The following is a 19154-nucleotide window of genomic DNA, read 5'->3' as shown; positions in this document are numbered from 1 at the left end:
GCAAGCTCTTTGCAAGATCTGATTCGGGAGCTGTGGCTGATTGAAATGGGAAGCAGCGTTGGGGAGAACAAAGTTTGCAACACTTGGGCACTTGACTACTCGCTTCCTTCGTGCCTATGGGAACAACCGATTCCTAAACAGAACAGCCAGCCGGGCAACTGACACTACTGATGACTTGCTGCTGTTGCAAAGTTTCCGCTATTTTAATGTATTGAAATCCAGGATCCTAAATAACCAGCCCTCCCAACCCGCTCCCCCTTCTAGGTAGGCGAGATAGATTTTTATTCTGTGGACTAGCAAACTTCCTGCATGGAAATTTACTGATTTGAGTGGTCTCCTTTTTGGGCTAAGGGGGAGGGAAGGATTTTTTTTTATCGCACTTTAATTTTATTTCTCTGGATCACAGGATTTTTGGAGCTATATGGAGGGATCTCAGGATGGTTTGCACCAGGAAAACCAAAACTTTAGTGTCCACTTGCGTGATCTTGAGTGGAATGACTAACATCATCTGTCTGCTCTACGTGGGCTGGGTCACCAACTACATTGCCAGTGTCTATGTGAAAGTGCAGGAGCCAATCTCAGAGAAAAAGTTAGAGGAAGACAAAGGGGACACTTTACGGATTATAGAAAGGCTGGATCACTTGGAAAATGTCATCAAGCAGCACATACAAGGTACCACCTTTCCTCCCCTCTTGCTTTCCCACCCTCACCCCCAGCCCGCTCCTCTCCGGGTCCTTCTTTTGCAGCCTTCCCCATCCCCTCCTCTTGCATTTTATGTGCTGTGCGGGTGGTAGATTCCGGCTGCCATCGGGGGCGAGATGCCTGCAGCAGCCCAGAAGAATCGGAGGCTTTGTTCAGACTCTTGTGCAGGCAGAAGTTGCCAGCAGCCTCCTCTCGGCTGCTTGGTGAGTGCCGGGGAGCGCAGCGTGCTAGCTGGAGCAGGCGGCGGGGTGGCTGGTTGCAGCGCTTTGCAGCCCTGGCCCCTGGCTACGCAGCTTGCTGAGTGGCGACCCTCCCTTGGGAATGATTTCTGGCTGGGCTGACGAGTCTGGGTGAGCCAAGGGCTCCTGCGGGCTGGTTTGTTGACGAAGCCGGCTCCCTCCGCTCGGAGAGCTGGAGATGGAGCTGCTAACAATGCTGCCGGCTGCCCCGGAGCCCGGGGGAAAGGCTCTTGCCATGGCTTCTTTAGCCTGGGGCTCTGGTTGGCGTGCAAAGCCGAGCAGCGGGCAGGAGAATGGGTGTCGGGATGGGGCGAGCTTTGCGGCCCCTTAGCATTTGCTGTGCCAGCGGCGACATCTCCCAAGGGGGTAGGCTGTGTGTGTGTGTGTGTGTGTGTGTGTGTGTGTTGCAGCAATAAACCTGATCGCCGGTCGGGTGGTGCCTGCAGGTCTCGGCCGGGGAGGAGGGAGGCTCTTCTTGCAGTCTGTGATCAACCCTTATTTATTTGTTGTGTATCTGCCCCCACGCGGGCTCTGAACGGAACGTTGTCACGGGTGTGTCTGTGCTCGCAGGTTTCCCCACGCGGCTGCTGCGGGAGCCAGCTGGGATTATAGCCGGGACGTTCAGCCGTGTAATGTCTCTGTTTCCATCTCCGGGACAGGGCGGGTGGAGGCTCTGACATGGTTTCATGGGTAAATTACCAGGCAGTGCTTGGGATCTTGCATTACTTTGTTTATATGTGATCTGCAAGTAATGCCCCCCGCATTATTCTCCTCATCCGTGTGGGAACAAACAACTATTCCCTCCCCCCAATTATGATTTGTGTATCTATTTAAATATCCGGCAGGGAGGGTAAATAAAGTCACTTGCGAGGTGCTGGAGAGGAGCCCTCTTGTATTTCTGTAGCGGCAGCACTGAGGCTTCAGAGCCCAACGTTAGTCTCCTTAGTCTTGTCTATCTACACATGCACAGAGCAAATCATTGGTAAACGAGCTCTGCTGCTTTTTCCACCACCGGTGCACAAATCTACTTTGCTTCCAAGTAGTTTTGACCTACAGAATTTATATGCTGGAAATGTAAACAAGCATCATAATAGTTAGGAAAGATGATTAACCACATGGGTGCTTGAGTTCATAATGTGTAGAGTGATTCTCAAGTTTGATTGGGATACTTTCAAGCCCTACTATTTCATGCTGACTTCTGGGTGTACATGTGCTATAACATTTTTGAAGAGACAGCGTTTTTTTAAACTATTGAGTTTGCACTTGTCTCCTTTTCTCAGCAGCATTGTCTGGAACCGGGATAATTTAGTAAAACACAATTTCCTTTGAGAAGGATGAGTGAGACCAGTTCCTGCCAGCTGTGACTTTCAGGCATTCCTCTGGTTTATCTGGATCCCTAAAATTAATTTTTGAAGAGAAATATATTCTTGTCTGAGTGGCAATGGAGTACTCTACAGTAGCTTTCCATCCTAAGGCAGGGCTTTTCAAAAGCTCTGATGAGAGTTAGGTACCTGAATGTCATGTGAGTTGGATGCCTAACTCCCTTGGACTTCTTTGAAAATACTAGTCTAAATGCCTAATTATCTATAGAGGCAGTTTTCTTCAAAATATTTTAAAGGAAATGTTAGTCTTTTAGATCTGTATCTGCTTGCTAGCTTGGTAACTTGTTCTTTGTCTATGATAGTGAAAGGTACAATAAAAAAGCCTTTTTAAAGGGAGAGGATGAGAGGGATTGTATATGATCTATCTAATGATGTTACTTTCTTTCATAAGCATTTTTGGTTTTTCATTTCCTTAAACACCATTTTAAGAAAACTGAAATCTGCTTCTCTTTTAAAAATAACCATGTCCACAGTTCGATAAATACTAACATTTATTCAAAAAACAGCTAAAATCAAACATATAATGATTTGCATTGCTCTTCTTAATGAAGCCAGTTGTTCAGTTAGCAAATCAATAGAACATCACTATCCCTAAATGGGAGTTCAAGTCCAAACCATAGTGATTAGGTTCACAAGGGTGGCTGCTACTGAAGATACAAAATAAATCTTTTTTTAAAATATATTTTTTGCTCAGTTCTGTGACAGTTGGGGATATATCTTTTTTTTTCCTCATTGACTTCATTGGGCTTTGGATCAGCCTCTTGATCAGCATCAACAAATGATAAATTTGGAATTTATTTCTCTATGTAGAACAGATCATCCTCCATAATGGCTGTGGTCTGAGTTCTTAAAGTTATCTGTAGTTTGCCATTGAGCTTTTTTCACTACTTTTGTCTATTGGAAAATATTCTTATGGAAGTTCTGAGTGCCTCAGCTCTTTTCACAAATGTTGACAAGACATGAAATTAGCAAGGGCAATAGAATCCCATTCTTTAGGGTCGTCTCCAGTTGCCAGGAAAGTGATAATGGAAATATATTTTCCACAAGGGAGTTGTCCTGATATTTTATTTTAATTTGTTTTCTGATTGACTGATTTAATTAGATGGTGCCTGGGAATTCCTTGGGAATATAAATTGCAGCCTTGTAATATTTTACCAAGTAGATTGGAACAAGAGGGTGGGTGCTTTCAGAGAAAAATAATCTCTTTGAAATAAAGGTAACATAATAAGCAAATCATTAGTCTGGAGACATTTTGTTTCATGAGAGAGAGAAAGAGGAGGGGGGAGTTAGATTTAATATTGTGAGAAGGTAAATACTGGTCAAAAATTGAGTGAATGGGTCAAATGTGAAAGACAGATATTCACTTACCATGTTGTGGACTTGTTCACCATCAGCCAACACAGCTGTGTATCTACAGTTCTCCAGCAAGTGTTCAGGAGCAACAGCTTGTCATCAAAATGGTGGTTATGCACTTTTTTGTTTGGACTCTAGTAGGTGGCATAAGGATGTCTACCCTGAGTTATATCTGCTCTGCCCACACCACATGTGCCTTTTTTCCCTGTATGCAATGATGCAAATTTGGGGTACACAGCAAGCTCACAGCTGACCTGCTTCTACATGGAAAGTTGTACAGATGCATACTGCCATTTCTGCACCTGTGATGTGTAAAAGCCTTTTTGCTCCTGTTCCCATAATGGGCAGCCTGATGGAGGATTGGTCATCTGTGGCTTAGCTGGAGAGACAGAAATGGCACTTTGATGTGAAGCAGCATGATGTAGGGTTTTGAGCTTGAGGCTACAGGCCATGAACCCCGAGGCTGTATTCCCAGTTCTGCCATTGACTTGTTGACTATCCTTGGGCAAGTCACTTCACCTTTCTGTTGTCTCTGTAAAATGGGATGTACTCACCTACTTCATCTACAGCAGTAGGTCATAAGGATTAAGTAGTTAATGACTGTGTAGCATTTTGAAAAATGTAAAGTGCTACGTATTATTATTATTGCCATTATTTCTGCAGTAGAAGGCATATATTGTATACTAGGCTATCCACAATAAGAAGTGTAATTTCCACTTCCTTTACAGTTTGCAAACAAAATAGCATATTGTTTTTTGAGAAAATTTGTGTGTATGTGAAAATGAGGAAGCGACCAGATGGATAGTTTTTATGCATAATGCAATCTTTTTTTATGGTTAAGAAATGAATGTGGCTAATGTATTTTTTTGTGCCTTGAGCTTTATTACTGGACAATCTACTTTAGAGGGCTAAGGTTAATGAGTATTGTAATGAATACTGTATTACAAGAAATGTTAGTGGTTCCAGTCTAGAGTTTGCAATTGAAATCAAATGTCTCAATTTACATGAAGACAGTTCATTCTCCCAAGTTTACAAGAAATATACTACTACCAAAAAAAAAAGTCTAATTTTATTAAACTCGATACAAGAGAACTTTTACAGCACATCGCTCATCTTAATAATGCCTCATCCATTTGCTCTGGCACTAAAAAAGAACTCCCCTAAGTTTCATGCAAACTAAGAAAATCATCTGAGCTGATCTATTGTTACAATATAAATATCAGATGGGCTGCGATGACAAGAGAAACAGCACTAACAATAATAAGCAAGCAGTTTAGTGTTTTCTCCAGTCTACTTTTAAACGTCTTAGATAATGGAGAGCCTAACATTTCCTTTGGAAAGCTATTCTTACAGTCACAGAGATCTCACCCAGAACACTCTCTTGTGCTTTTTTGCTGTCTGCCCTGATCTGTTTATGCAGTGGCATTTTGTGTTGTTCAAAGCTTCCCCACTTCTGTCCCAGAGGTGGCTGCATTTCCATTTCAAATGAAAAGATCCTTGAATGTAGGGGTTATGAAATGTGCAGTGAAACTTAACAAAGAAAATGGACAGTGGCATCTGTGGAATGTGATTCTGGTTTAAAATCTATTTACCAGCCGGTAATTACTCAACCACCTACATGATACTGGGAGGTCAATCCTAGGTGCTTGCATGCTGCTGCATCTGATATTGATTCCGACTGCCTCATCTCTTCTGGAGATGCCATGTTGTGAAGCAGCAGTCACTGTTGTAGACGTAACTCTGATGGAAATATTTTGAGGACAAAGTGGATATGGTGAGTGTCTGACCTGCTTTCTGGAATGAATTACTCCATTCTCCGTGCCGACCCGCCCGCCCTTTTTATTTTTTTATTTTAAATATATATAGAAGATGAGAGTCAGCTTCTTCTTTCGGAAGTGTGCTGTGCCTAAACTCTGGTGCAGCTAAGTATCCTTTGCAATACATTTTAGCTGAATGGAAACCTCTATACCATTCCATAAAACCAGGATCACAGGATCTGAAATAATTCTCAGCACCATCATCAAATCCCTCTTAGTTCATTCCCTCAAGCACAAAAGCAACTAACTGTATTTATCACTAAATAAAATGTAATTATTCCACTGAAAGTCAAATCAAGGATAAATCTGGGACAAGAAGTACATGTTCTGTTACAAAAGGCCCTATATGTGTAGTCTTTATTCAAGTAAAGTAGCCTATTGAAGTCGAAGGGACTAATTGTGTGAGGAAGAGCTACTATGGTGTGTTAAGGCTTTGCAGGATAAGTCCCATTAGTTTTCTCATTATTTTTTTCCCCTTAGGCTATGACTGCCTTGCTCATTCTCGGGTAGTGCATGTCAGTGGAGATTTGTGTGAGTTCAGCTGTCATAATTTCCCATGCTTTGAGGTGAAAAAGTGAGTGGTATAAAAAAACCTATTCAAGTGGCTTGAGCTAGAGGAGTGCAGCTCACTAGTATCTGTGAACTCACCAACATCACTATAAGCCCAATATATTCAAGGGACAATATGCAGAAGAGTTAAGAATAAGAAAATTCACTAGGCCTATAAATGCAACTTTATTTTCATTAATCTAAACTTTCTTTATGCTTGTAACATTATCTGTCACCTCCTACTCCAGCTGATCCTTCTGCCATGGATTTCTTTTGCAGTGGCTGGAACACACTGACTCAAACTGGACATTTTCTGTTTAGCTTTATTAAAGTACCAGTAACTATCTTGGAGCCAATCTTATTACTACAGATAAGACATTTCTTTTTGTATTATTATTATTATTATTATTATTATTTGATTTGCTTTTGACAGAATCTGGTTCTATGATTATTTTAGTTGAAGTAGGTCAGTTCACTTGAAAGGAATTTGCAGTGACAATGCTAGTAGGCCAGAAATTCTTTTTTCTAGTTTAAATTACTGAATTTTCTAAAAGTTTTGATGGTAAAAACTTCAGCTAGTTATGTGTGGAAAGGGGTGATTTGTATAAAGCACCCTTTCAGTAGCTGGGAAAGCCACTGCTGCTGTTGATGGGGAAATAAAATAGACAAAGAATTTGTTGTGAGCTTTTTCTTCAACATCTTTACTTATAGCTGTTAGGGTGAGTTGCACTGTTTGTCTCATTCTTTTGCTTACAGGCCGCATGTTCAAATCCTGAGACTCCAGCGATTCTCAGAACCCCGCTCGACAGACTCAGGCTCAGGGGGCTTGTGCTACTATGCTAAAAATAGCTAGGTAGCTGTTACAGCTGGGGCTGGGGCTCTGAAGCCTAGGGATGGAGTGGGCTTCAGAGCTGTAACATTTACACAGGTATTTTTAGCTCAGTAATATGAGCCTGAAGTTGTCTGCCTGAGCTCTGAGACTTGCTGTGTAGACTGACATATCCTCAGTGGGATTTACAAAGCGCCTAGGAAAGTTAGACGCTGCTCCCGTTGAGAGTCCATGGTAGTTAGGTGTCTAATTCAGATTTGTAAATCTCACTAGATGTGTGTTTGCATCTTTAGGCATCTAAATGCCTCTGTAAATTTGGCCCAAAGTACCTCAGTCAATTTTGAAAATTTTGCCATAGGTCTCTGACCCAAGGCCACGCAGTGGTAGTGCTGGGAATTGAACTCAGATCTTGCAAGTCCTAGGCTTTTGCCCTAACCATGGGGCCATCCTTCTGATATCAGAGAGTTGTTTTATGTCACTGTAGCACAGGTAAAAAGGAGCATAAGACAGTATACCCAGTACGCATCCAGTCATTCCTAAACCAACATCGCCACATTAGTGCAAACTCTACAGAGTAGGGATCTACCTTAGAGAGGAGAGGTTCCTGCAGGCTAAGCTTGATGGTGACATATATTTTTGCATAGTAGTGTTGGGAGTGAGAACACTCCAAAGGAACATTCAGAGTCACAGTTAGCCAGGGCTGAAGGAGTGTATTCTCTCTTTTACATGAGTTTAGCATTCCTGGAAGTTAAGACTATTCACCTCCTCTGCAACAGATTAGACAGGATTTGAACCTAGACAGGATTTGAACCTACAAATATTTATTCCCACAGCACAGCACATTTCACCACACTGGAAGTATGGAGACTGAAGGCCACTGTGTATCTGCAGAACTAGTCCAGAATGGACAGGGGCAGTGCAAACTTTCTCATGTTGGAGGGAGCCCCTTTAGGGTTGAGAGGATACATTTGTTGCCTACCCTTTGCACCCTTAGCCTCTCTGCTGTGACTGCTAAGAGGAGGGATAAGTTTTCTGCTCCAGACACTTGCTCAGCAGAAGGGTCTGTCATCAAGAAAAGTTACATAAACTGCATCATAATAGTATAATCCAGCATTGCCCATGACAGTGCTGAGAGGTAAATAGCAGAGTCCCCTGAGGCAGTGGTTCTCAACCTTTCCAGACTACTGTACCCCTTTCAGGAGTCTAATTTGTCTTGCGTACTCCCAAATTGCAGCTCACTCAAAAACTACTCGATCACAAAATCAGACATAAAAAGGCAAAAGTGTCACAGCACACTATTACTGAAAAACTACCTACTTTCTATTTTTTACCATATAATTCTAAAATAAATCTATTGGAATATAAATATTGTACTTACATTTCAGTATATAGTATATAGAGTAATATAAACAAGTCATTGTATGAAATTTTAGTTTGTACTGACTTTGCTATCACTTTTTATATAGCCTATTGTAAAACTAGGCAAATATCTAGATGAATTTATGTACCCCTGGAAGATCTCTGTGTACCCCCAGGGTACAGGTACCCCTGGTTGAGAACCACTGCCCCAAAGACCTGGGACCAGTGCTGCTAAACATATTCATAAATGAGGGAGGGGGTAAATAATGAGGTGGCAAAGTTAGCAGACGATACAAAATTACTCAAGATATTTAAGTCAAAAGAAGACTGCAGAGAGTTAGGAGAGGATCTCACAAAACTGGGTGACTGGAAAACAAAATGGCAGATGAAATTCAGTGTTGATAAGTGCAAAGCAATGCATGTTAGAAAACCATAATGCCAACTATACATACAAAATGATGGGGTCTTAATTAGCTGTTACCACGCAAGAAAGAGATATTGGAGTCATTGTGGTTAGTTCTTTGGAAACAGTGGCAGTCAAAAAAGCTAACAATATTAGGAACCATTAGGAAAGGGATAGATAATAAGACAGAAAATATTATAATGTCACTACATAAATTCATGGTACTCCTACCCATTGAATACTGCATGCAGTTCTGGTTGCCCGATCTCAAAAAATCTAATTTACCTCGATTTCACTAAGGCATTTGATACGGTTCCACATGGGGAATTATTAATTAAATTGGAAAAGATGGGGATCAATATGAAAATTGAATGTTGGATAAGGAACTGGTTAAAGGGGAGACTACAATGGGTCATACTGAAAGGTGAACTGTCAGGCTGGAGGGAGGTTACTAGTAGTTCCTCAGGGATCAGTTTTGGGGCCAATCTTATTTAATCTTTTTATTAAAAGTGGGAATGTGCTAATAAAGTTTGTGGATCACACAAAGCTGGGAGGTATTGCTAACACAGAGAAGGACCGGAATATCATACAGGAAAATCTGGATGACCTTGTAAACTGGAGTAATAGTAATAGGATGAAATTTAATAGTGAAAAGTGCAAGGTCATGCATTTAGGGATTAATAACAAGAATTTTGGTTATAAATTGGGGACACATCAGTTGGAAGTAACAGAGGAGGAGAAAGACCTTGGAGTATTGGTTGATCTCAGGATGGCTATGAGTTGCCAATGTAATATGGCCGTTAAAAAAGCTAATGCGGTTTTAAGATGCATCAGGCGAGGTATTTCCAGTAAAGATAAGGAGGTGTTAGTACCATTATACAAGGCACTGGTGAAACCTCATTTGGAATACTGTGTGCAGTTCTGTTCTCCCATGTTTAAGAAGGATGAATTCAAACTGGAACAGGTACAGAGAAGGGCTACTAGGATGATCCGAGGAATGGAAAACTTGTCTTATGAAAGAAGACTGAAAGAGCTTGGCTTGTGTAGCCTAACCAAAATAAGGCTGAGGGGAAATATGATTGCTCTTTATAAATATATCAGAGGGATAAATATCAGGGAGGGAGAGGAATTATTTAAGCTTAGTAACAATGTGGACACAAGAACAAATGGATATAAACTGGACACTAGGAAGTTAGACTTGAAATTAGACGAAGGTTTCTAACCATCAGAGGAGTGAAGTTCTGGAACAGCCTTCCAAGGGGAGTAGTGGGGGCAAAAGACATATCTGGCTTCAAGACTAAGCTTGATAAGTTTATGGAGGGGATGGTACAATGGGATAGCCTAATTTTGGCAATTAATTGATCTTTGATTATTAGCAGTTAAATATGCCCAATGGTCTGTGATGGGATGTTAAATGGGGTGGGATCTGAGTTACTACAGAGAGTTCTTTCCTGAGTGTCTGGCTGGTGAGTCTTGCCCACATGCTCAGGGTTTAACTGATCTCCATATTTGGGGTTGGGAAGGAATTTTCCTCCAGGGAAGATTGGCAGAGGCCCTGGAGGTTTTTCACCTTCCTCTGCAGCATGGGTCACTGGTCACTTGCTGGAGGATTCTCTGCACCTTGAGGTCTTTAAACCATGATTTGAGGACTTCAGTAACTCAGACGTAGGTTAAGGGTTTGTTACAGGAGTGGGTGGGTGAGATTCTGTGGCCTGCATTGTGCAGGAGGTCAGATTAGATGACCATAATAGTCCCTTCTGACCGTAAGTCTATGAATCTATGAAAAAAATAAAGATGTATTAGAATTGGAAAAAGTACAGAGAAAGCAACAAAAATGTAGCAGCTTCCATACGAGGAGAGATTAAAAAGACTGCTACTATTCACCTGAGAAAAGTGATGACCAAGGGAGGATATAATAGATGTCTATAAAGTTATCAGTGTTTTGGAGAAGTGAATAAAGTATTGTTTACCCTTTCATGTAACACAAGAACCAGGGGTCACCCAATGAAGTTAATAGGCATCAGGTTTAAAAAAAAAAAAAAAGTACTTTTTCATACAATGCATAATCAGCCTGTGGAACACATTGCCAGGGGTGTTGAGAAGGCCAAAACTATAACAGGATTCAAATAAGAATTAGATACATTCATGGAGGCAAGGTCCATCAATGGCTTTTAGCCAAGTTGGTAAGGGGTACAACCTCATATTCTGGGTGTGTCTAAACCTCTTGCTGTCAGAAATTGGGACTAGCTGACAGGGGAGGGATCGCTTGATAATTGCCCTGTTTTGGTCGTTCCCTCTGAAGCGTGTGGCATTGGTCACTGTTGGAAGACAGGATACTGGTCTAGATAAACCTTTGGTCTGACCCATTATGGCCGTTCTTATGAATGCCAGTGAGAAGATACCTAAAGAAAACATGGTGATAAATAAAAAATCATGGGCCAGATCCTTACCCTGGTGTGGCAGTCACAAAGACAACTTAATTGGCTCCCCAAATATTTTCCCATCATGGTTGACACTGGGCCAGTGGAGTGGCTTTTTTACCAGCCTTTGGGGCAGTGGCTGTGGTTGAGAGAAAGAGGGCTTAGCCAGGAAGCTGCTATTAGTAGCTGGTGCAATTTAGAGTAGCCTTGAGACTGTTTTAAATTGTGCCTTAAAACTAGCCCAGAGATTGAAGAATGGTTGCATAAAGGTAATACACACCTGCGTTATGTGCAGTGTGGCTAGAGCCTGAGATTTTGCTTCAGTTCTGGAATACAAGCCCTGGAGATGTTGTTAATAGGTGAACTATTTCTGTGAACTCATACATCAGACCTAATTCTTTAATTTGCCTTTTAAAGACATTTAAAATCTCCAGCTGATCTCTACACTGGTGTCTTGACCTATCCAAAGCACCATTAAAGTGAAGACTGACTTTCTGGAAGTTTTATGTGTGTATTTCTGCATCCTCTAATGCACTAACCCTAGTCACCATCCTCTTCATTTGCCTCTCGAATTATCTATCTTAAAGTTCATCTCTCTTTCACCTACTTGTCTCAAAATCCTCATCCAGCCTCCTTTCAGCTCTTTAGATAAAGCACGTAGTGGTTTTGTATTGAGGTCAGTGGTGTACTTGTCTGAGGAGGAGTTCGCCATTTTTGTCTGTGCTCTGCTTGGCATTCGTAGTGTAATAACATCTCATTTTCATTTTCCTAGTAGATTTCCTCTCCTGACCTGGCATTCTGTAACAATTAGTGCGCTGAGATGCTTTTTTGTCATATTTTGGGTTTTCTGAGGGCCAAGCTAGAACCTGATTGTGGCCATTGCAGTTCTCCAGCACCACCTCTGGTTAAAGTTTGAAGATGAGTGAAATAGGGAAAAACACTAGTTTCGATAGGGAGATGGGCACTCCACTTTTAAAAGGGATGCTCCCAAATGGCAATCAAAATAAAAAGGTATCTTCCCCAAACAGGGGGGTTCCCTGCTCTTCCCCTTTCTCTACTGCAACTTTGTTTTTGTTGTTTATTTGATTTACAGTGGCAGCTGCAGGCCCCAAATGAGATCAGGCCCCCATTTTTGTGGATATTGTACAAATACATAGCAAGAAACAGGCCCTGCCCCGAAGGACTTACAGTCAAAACAGACACACGAGACAGAGGGCTGGAGGGGAAACAGAGACACAGAGATCAGCGACAGAGCTAAAGAATATAGGAATTGCCCGAGTAGATAAGAGTTGTGGTCCACCTAGTCCAGTATACTGTCTCTGACAGTGGCCAGCACCAATGAATGGCAATATATTAGTGGATAGAATGCAGTGAATTACCTGGACCCAGTTCTCTGGTGGATTCATCTTCCTTTGAAGCTTTTCATCCCATATGCTTCAGAGGAGGGTGTAAGAACTCTGCAGTAGGTAGATATGGGATAATCTGCCCCCCGCCCCCATTAGATTGCATCCTGATCTTTAGTACTTGGAGACTGGCTTAAACCCTGAAGCATGAGGTTTGTTATCCCTTCAAAATGTTAATCATTAACAACAACTCTGGATATGCTTGCTAGCCATTTAAATGTCTGATTCCTTTTTAAATCTTACTAAAATGTTTGGTCTCAGTGACATCCTGTGGCATTGAGGTTCACTGTCTAATTTTGCATTGTGTGAAAAATTACTTCCTTTCATTTTGAAATTGCTACCTTTTAATTTGATTCACTGTGTCTTTGTTATGAAGCAGGGAGAACAGAAGCATCCATTCTACCTTTTCTAGACCATTCATTATTTTATATACTTGTGTCATGTCCCCTCTTGTTAATCTCTTTTCTTAGATAAATAATATCAGTTTCTGCATATTTGAAATTTTCCAGGCCCCTGGTCATCCTTATAGCCCTTCTCTGGCCCCCTCTAATTGCACAATATACTTTCTGGAATGGGTGACCAGAACTGAACACTAGTCTAGATGAGATTGAATCATTTATTTCTACATGATTATAACTCGTATTTCTTTAGCACATAGGAGCCCTGGTTGTAGACCAGGACCCCATCATGTTAGGTTCTGTACAAACACAGAACAAAAAGACAGACCCTGCTCCAGGGTCTTACAATCTAATTATGAGACAAGAGACAACAGATGGAGAGTACAAGAAAATGCCGATCATGCTGACGAACACTGTCTCAGTGGTTAGTATAATATTTTTCCATATTATTCTCTATTTCATTCCTTATGTGCTCTCATGCCTTCCTGTGCATCCCCGTATAGAATCATTGACGTGTAGGATTGGAAGAGACCTCGAGAGGTCATCTAGTTCAGTCCCCTGCACTCAAGGCAGGACAATGTAATAACTAGTATATTCCCGACAGGTGTTTGTCTAACAACCTCCTCTGATGGAGATTCTACAATGTCCCTGGGCAATTTGGTCCAGTGCTTAACTACCCTGACAGTTAGGAAGTTTTTCTTAATGTCCAACCTACTCCACCCTTGCTGCAATTTAAGCCCATTGCTTCTTGTCCTACGGGTCAACGAGTACAATTTTTCTCCCTCCTCCTTGTAACAACCTTTTATTGTACTTGAAAACTGTTATCATGTTCCCCCCTCAGGCTTCTCTTCTCCTGACTAAAGAAACCCAATTTTTAAATCTTTTTTTGTGGGTCATGTTTTCTAGACCTTTAATCATTTTTTGTTTGTCTCCTCTGGACTTTCTCCAGTTTGTCCACATCTTTCCTGAAATGTGGTGCCCAGAACTGGATACAATACTCCAGCTGAGGCCTTATCAGCCCACAGTAGAGTGGAAGAATTACTTCTTGTCTTGCTTATAACACTCCTGCTAATACATCCCAGACTGATGTTTGCTTTTATTTGCAACAGTGTTATATTGTTGACTCTCATTTAGTTTGCAATCCACTGTGACTCCCAGATCCCTCTGCAGTACTCCTTCCTTGGCAGTCACTTCCCATTTTGTATGTGTGCAACTGATTTGTTCCTTCCTAAGTGGAGTACTTTGCATTTGTCTTTAGTGAATTTGATCCTGTTTACTTCAAACCATTTTTCCAGTTTGTCCAGATCATTTTGAATTTTAATCCTATCCTCGAAAGTACTTGCAACCCCTCCTAGCTTAGTATTGTCTGCCAATGTTCCAAGTATACTCTCTATGCCATTATCTAAACCATTTATGAAGATATTGAACAGAACTGGATCCAGGACCAATCCCTGTGGGGCCCTATTCAATATGACCTTCCAGCTTGACTGTGAGCCACAGATGATTGCTCTCTGGGAATCGCTTTTTGACCAGTTATGCACTCACTGTATAGTAGTTCCATTTAGGATCTATTTCCCCCATCTACCACTTCCCCCCATCCCCCAGGCTTGTTACCCTGTCAGAGAAGGCTATTAAGTCGGTTTGACATGATTCGTTCTGACAAATCCATGCAGTTATTTATCACCTTATTATCTTGTAGGTGTTCTCAAATTGATTGTTTGATTATTTGCTCCATTATATTTCCGGGTACTTAGGTTAAACTGACTGGTCTGTAATCTCCAGGTTGTTCTTATTCCCTTTTTTATAGATTTGGCACTATATTTGTCCTCTTTCAGTCCTCTGGAATCTGTCCCATCTTCCATGAGTTTTTGAAGATAATTACTAACAGCTCAGATATCTCCTTAGTCAGGTCCTTGAGGAGTGTAGGATTATGAGATGGCATGATGCAGCAGTGGCTGACTGTTTCCCTCCTGTTTGTGTACCATTCCACCTAGCCTCCAGTGCCTTCTGGGGTGAGGAGACTTAACCCTCTGATTAGGTCACAAAATACCATCCTTTCTGGAGTGCCCAAAGTTGAAAATAAATACAAAGAAATGTAAATTATTTCACATGCACAAACACACACACGCACACACACACGCACACACACACAGACAGACAGAGTGGAATCCTTGGCAGGCTCTTCATTTCTTCGGGGAGGTGTAAAGGGCCAACCATCAGCCTGGGCTTGGTCATAGTCTCTTCGAGTCTCTTGCCACTGGGTCCCGTATGTGAGGCCCCCACTATGGGGCAATCTTTCTATTCCAGCAGGAGTTCTGCTCGCTCCTGAGGGCCTTTCTGAGTCCAATTACTTCTAGCCCCTGGCAGTACTCCCCAGGTCCCGCCACAGAATGCTGGCTGGGAGCAGACCTGCAGAGCCCCTTGTCTGTAGTGAGGGTTGAAGATCTTCTTTTCCTCTCCATCGGGTACCAGCTGAGCTGAGCATTCCTTTCTCAAAGCTGGATACCTCTTTTCAGGAGTCATGGGACAGGGGTGGTTGGGCCCCTAGCAGCCCATTAACCCTTTCCTGACTCATGTTAGGGTGCTGCTGTCATGGAGTGTACAAATCCCACATCGTGTTTGCTTTTGGACTAGTGCAGTGCATTGAGCAGAAGTCTTCACTGAGCTGTCTGCAGTGACACCCAGGTCCCTTTCCTGAGCTGATACAGTTACTTTATATGTCTACAGTGTCCGCACCACTGGACCACGCTGCCTGTCTCTTTGAAATAAAACCTTCTGCAAGTGTGTGAGAAAAGTCTTACCTGTAGGTTCCAGAGGTGCAGCCACTGGGGGGAATAAGTAGGACAAGATGTTGGGTGGGAGAAGTGCCTCACTTTTTTTTTTTTTTTTGGCCATTTGTTTATATTTCACCCTAAATGCATCTGTACCATTAGTGCAGTTACACTCCTGGCCATCCCCACCAAACAACCCCCCAAAACATTTTCTGCATGTGGTCGCATCCCTTGGATTTTCCTCTTACAGAAGCTGTTGCTGGTGATTACTAAAGGAAAGAAAGGAGAAGCGAGATGGGCAGGCTTTGCAATTATTTTCTATAGCATCATGATCACTGATCAATTAACAATCATTGTAGAAAGATTAGTATAGTTTTTGTTCTGAGAGCAGAGCTACAGTACCATTCTACTATACTGTAATCACATCCCAGCTGGAGACCTGCTTTATGAATGATCAGACTGAAGCATGCATTACCTGAGTCCAGCTTCATGGTGGATTCACATTCCTTTGAAGCTTTTGATCCCTGCACCGAGTTATGACTTGCCATAGGCTTTGAGAGAATGCTTGGCACACCCTGCATGAAGAATGGTGTCAGATAAGCTCCTCCAGCACCGCAGACTCAGTAAGTCGGTAACCATATGTTATGGAGTGACATGGCTGTAAAATTCAGGTTCCAAGAACTACCCTTTTCACTTGATCTGTACTCAGAATTAACTGGTCTCACAGATGAGAGCACAATATAGCCACCACATTCACTTTGTTCTACCTGCCTTTTTGGAGGGATTCTTGTAATTTTACTGTCTGAGTTTCATAAGATCACACAGAGAAAAAACAACATTTCTTATGCTAACAGTCATACTTTCAGCTGTTCATGTGAGGTATGGATAGCTAAACCTATTATTATACTGTAATTCATATGGTATTTCTGATTTGAAAATGTGACCACTAAAGCAGCTATGGGTAAAAAGCTGGGGGAGTAAGTGGGGGAGAAATAGAAAGAAGTGGAAGGCTCCATGAAAATAATATGCTACATGAATATTTTATGTCCTTTTAATGAATATGAAACTATTGTTATCACCGCTAAGGAATGAAAAGAGGCAATAAACTGCCTCTGATTTTAATTCTGGAAGCCTTTCTTTTGCCGGTGCTTTCAAAAGCAGCTTTATGCTTTTAATGGATTTAAGAAAATATTTACTTGCATTAATTAGAATAACATCTGCCTCATCTATCAAGCATGCAAGACTCAAACCCAGTTGATCTAGTTTAATATACACATCTTTTAAAGAACAGAGCAGGAAGGATATCAAAACAGACTATCTAATCTGAAACATGTGTACAGCCTCTAATGAAATCATAAATATTCAGTGTGTGTACAGTCAGAAATTATTAAACAGATATGTGTATTCGCACCAAAGCTGTCTCCCACTCTGTCCTCTCCAGCTGCTATCATCCTGTCATTTTCCCAGTTCCTTCTGGTCGTAGAACAGCCAATATCATTAATGTCATTTGTGACTTTTCAACATGATGTCAGCAGTAAAGCATTATGAGGTCAGTAAATGGAGAGGTAATAGAGTGAGACAGAGCGCTTTAAAGTTTATGTTTAAAAAAATACTATTTTTTCCTGGACTGGAATCTAGGTAATTTTAGAAAGTTTGAAACTGTTAAATGCAAAGGGCCAACCTCAGAGGTAGTGTGTGAAGTGATGTAAGTTCTAAGGGGTATGTGGGAGTCTAGCTGAATCTAAGGAAGATGGGCTCTGAAAGGGGTTGAGCAGGAAAAACCGTTAACTTACACCTTCTGATACCATTATGTTAAGGCAGAGGCCTGGTCTATACTTAGTTTTTATGCTAGTGTAGCTATTTTGGTTAGGGGGTATGTGTTTTTTTGTTCTTTTTTTTAATTTTAAAGTGGTATAATTGTGCTGGTACCACCCGTTATATGGGTGCAGTTACAGTGGAATAAACATCTGTATACCACTTTCTCTACAGGAATAGCTATACAGTGGGTCCCCGGTATACATTGGGGTTGTATTCTTGAAAAGAGCCACGGATACCAAAACAAATTATACCGGGGACCTACTGGTACAGCAGTGATGTAGGCAGGAGGGGACACTTGGGTGAGCCTTGGGTGGATGCGTAATGATGGAGGTGGAAGGGTAGGAGTGATCTGGAGGTTTCTCCCTCCCTCCTGCCAGCCTTGGGGATTGGGAGGGGAGGGAGAGATAGACGCTCTGGCTACGGGCTTCTGGAAAAATGTGCACTCCCACCGTCCCACCCGCTCCACCCCCCTACCTAGCACTTGGCGCTTGCACAGGGAGCTGGGTCGGGGCACAGAGGCTTGTCCTGTTCCCCCCAGAGCTCCAGCTGAGGAGTGAGCACAGGGTCTTGCCCTGCTTTGCCCGGCGCTCCTGCTGGGGAACAGGCTGGGAACTTGGAAGTCCCTGTGTCCCAACCCCGCTCCCCAGGTGGAGCGCTGGGTAGGCGATGTGGGGTAAGTGCAGGGGTGGGAGCAGAGCTGGGACTGGGGCGGGGTGGGCCTGGATGTTAAGTGGATGGGCCACTGCCCACCTGTGGCTACCCATATCTGTCGCATATGCGTTCCTCATCAATAGGGGAATGTGTTCTGATGCATATCCATCGTTTGAAACTGACAGTACAATATTGCAAACAATGGATATGTGGATTGGGACTGACGTGAATCAGAACACATTCCCCTATTGATGAGTGACAGATATGTGAAACAATGGATAAGAGGGTGACGTATACCGGAGACCCCCTGTACTGGCAAAAAGCACTTTTATACTATACCACTATAACTTCATCCACACTAGGAAGGTTGTAGTGTTCTCACCATAACAGGATAGTTACAGTGGTGTGACTTTTTGTGTGTGTAGACAAGCCCTTACATACACGCCCTTCCTCACAAGGCCCTTCCAGTGCCACATAAAGGCTGTACTGGGGATGGACAGGGGAAGGTGGGTGTAATGGCAATGCAGGGGGTGCATGTGGACTCTCTTCAATAAACGGTTTGTATGTTCGCCCCAGGCAGGCTGGTGTGGGAGGGCAAAAGAAGAGCCATCGGATTGCATTTATGTAGATCCAATGTTAGTTTGTCTATTGCAATCAAACTGCTACACTTTGGCTTTCAAATTGCATTAAGATCTGTTAACAATAACATCTAAGCAGGGACTGGTTCAAAGAGTTTTGGAGCATATTTATATGGTAGCCCACAATAATAGCAACAAGAAAGGAAGCTTATAGCCTGGGAATGCTGATGATAATAAATTGCCTAGACTGTCATAGAATCAGGTCTTCAGACAGCTGGGAGAATTGTTAGTGCCATCTGTAGTGATTAAGTAACTAGCTGAAGGCTAGAGTGGTTCCTGCCTGCTTTCATCTGCTACATGTGGAAACCTGATTCAGAGTGAGTGACTGTGGTGAAAGTAAGAAACATAGACCAGGGAGTGGGAAGGTCACATTTTCCATGTTTGATTTTGAGAATTAAGCATGGATATAAAGCTTTTTGTGG

General features: G+C 42.3%; 1 protein-coding gene across 2 annotated transcripts in view; it reads left to right on the top strand.

Annotated features, from left to right (window-relative positions):
* Positions 1 to 48: 48 nt before the first annotated feature.
* The window catches only part of GALNT18 (polypeptide N-acetylgalactosaminyltransferase 18), a 512560-nt gene continuing 493454 nt past the window's right edge, over positions 49 to 19154 (top strand). The window contains exons 1-2 of one of the 2 annotated variants that reach the window (XM_050955082.1): positions 49 to 264; positions 407 to 672. In XM_050955082.1, the coding sequence (XP_050811039.1) occupies positions 438 to 672 (235 nt within the window). In that variant the 5' untranslated portion in view covers positions 49 to 264; positions 407 to 437. Of the gene's footprint in view, positions 673 to 19154 lie in introns of both variants that reach the window. The other variant, XM_050955081.1, reaches the window with a different exon arrangement.

This window comes from Gopherus flavomarginatus, chromosome 5, assembly GCF_025201925.1.
Source record: "Gopherus flavomarginatus isolate rGopFla2 chromosome 5, rGopFla2.mat.asm, whole genome shotgun sequence".
Classification (NCBI taxonomy): Eukaryota; Metazoa; Chordata; order Testudines; family Testudinidae; genus Gopherus; species Gopherus flavomarginatus.
The sequence above is the reverse complement of the archived record's forward strand: the minus strand, read 5'-3'. Positions and strand labels throughout refer to the sequence as shown.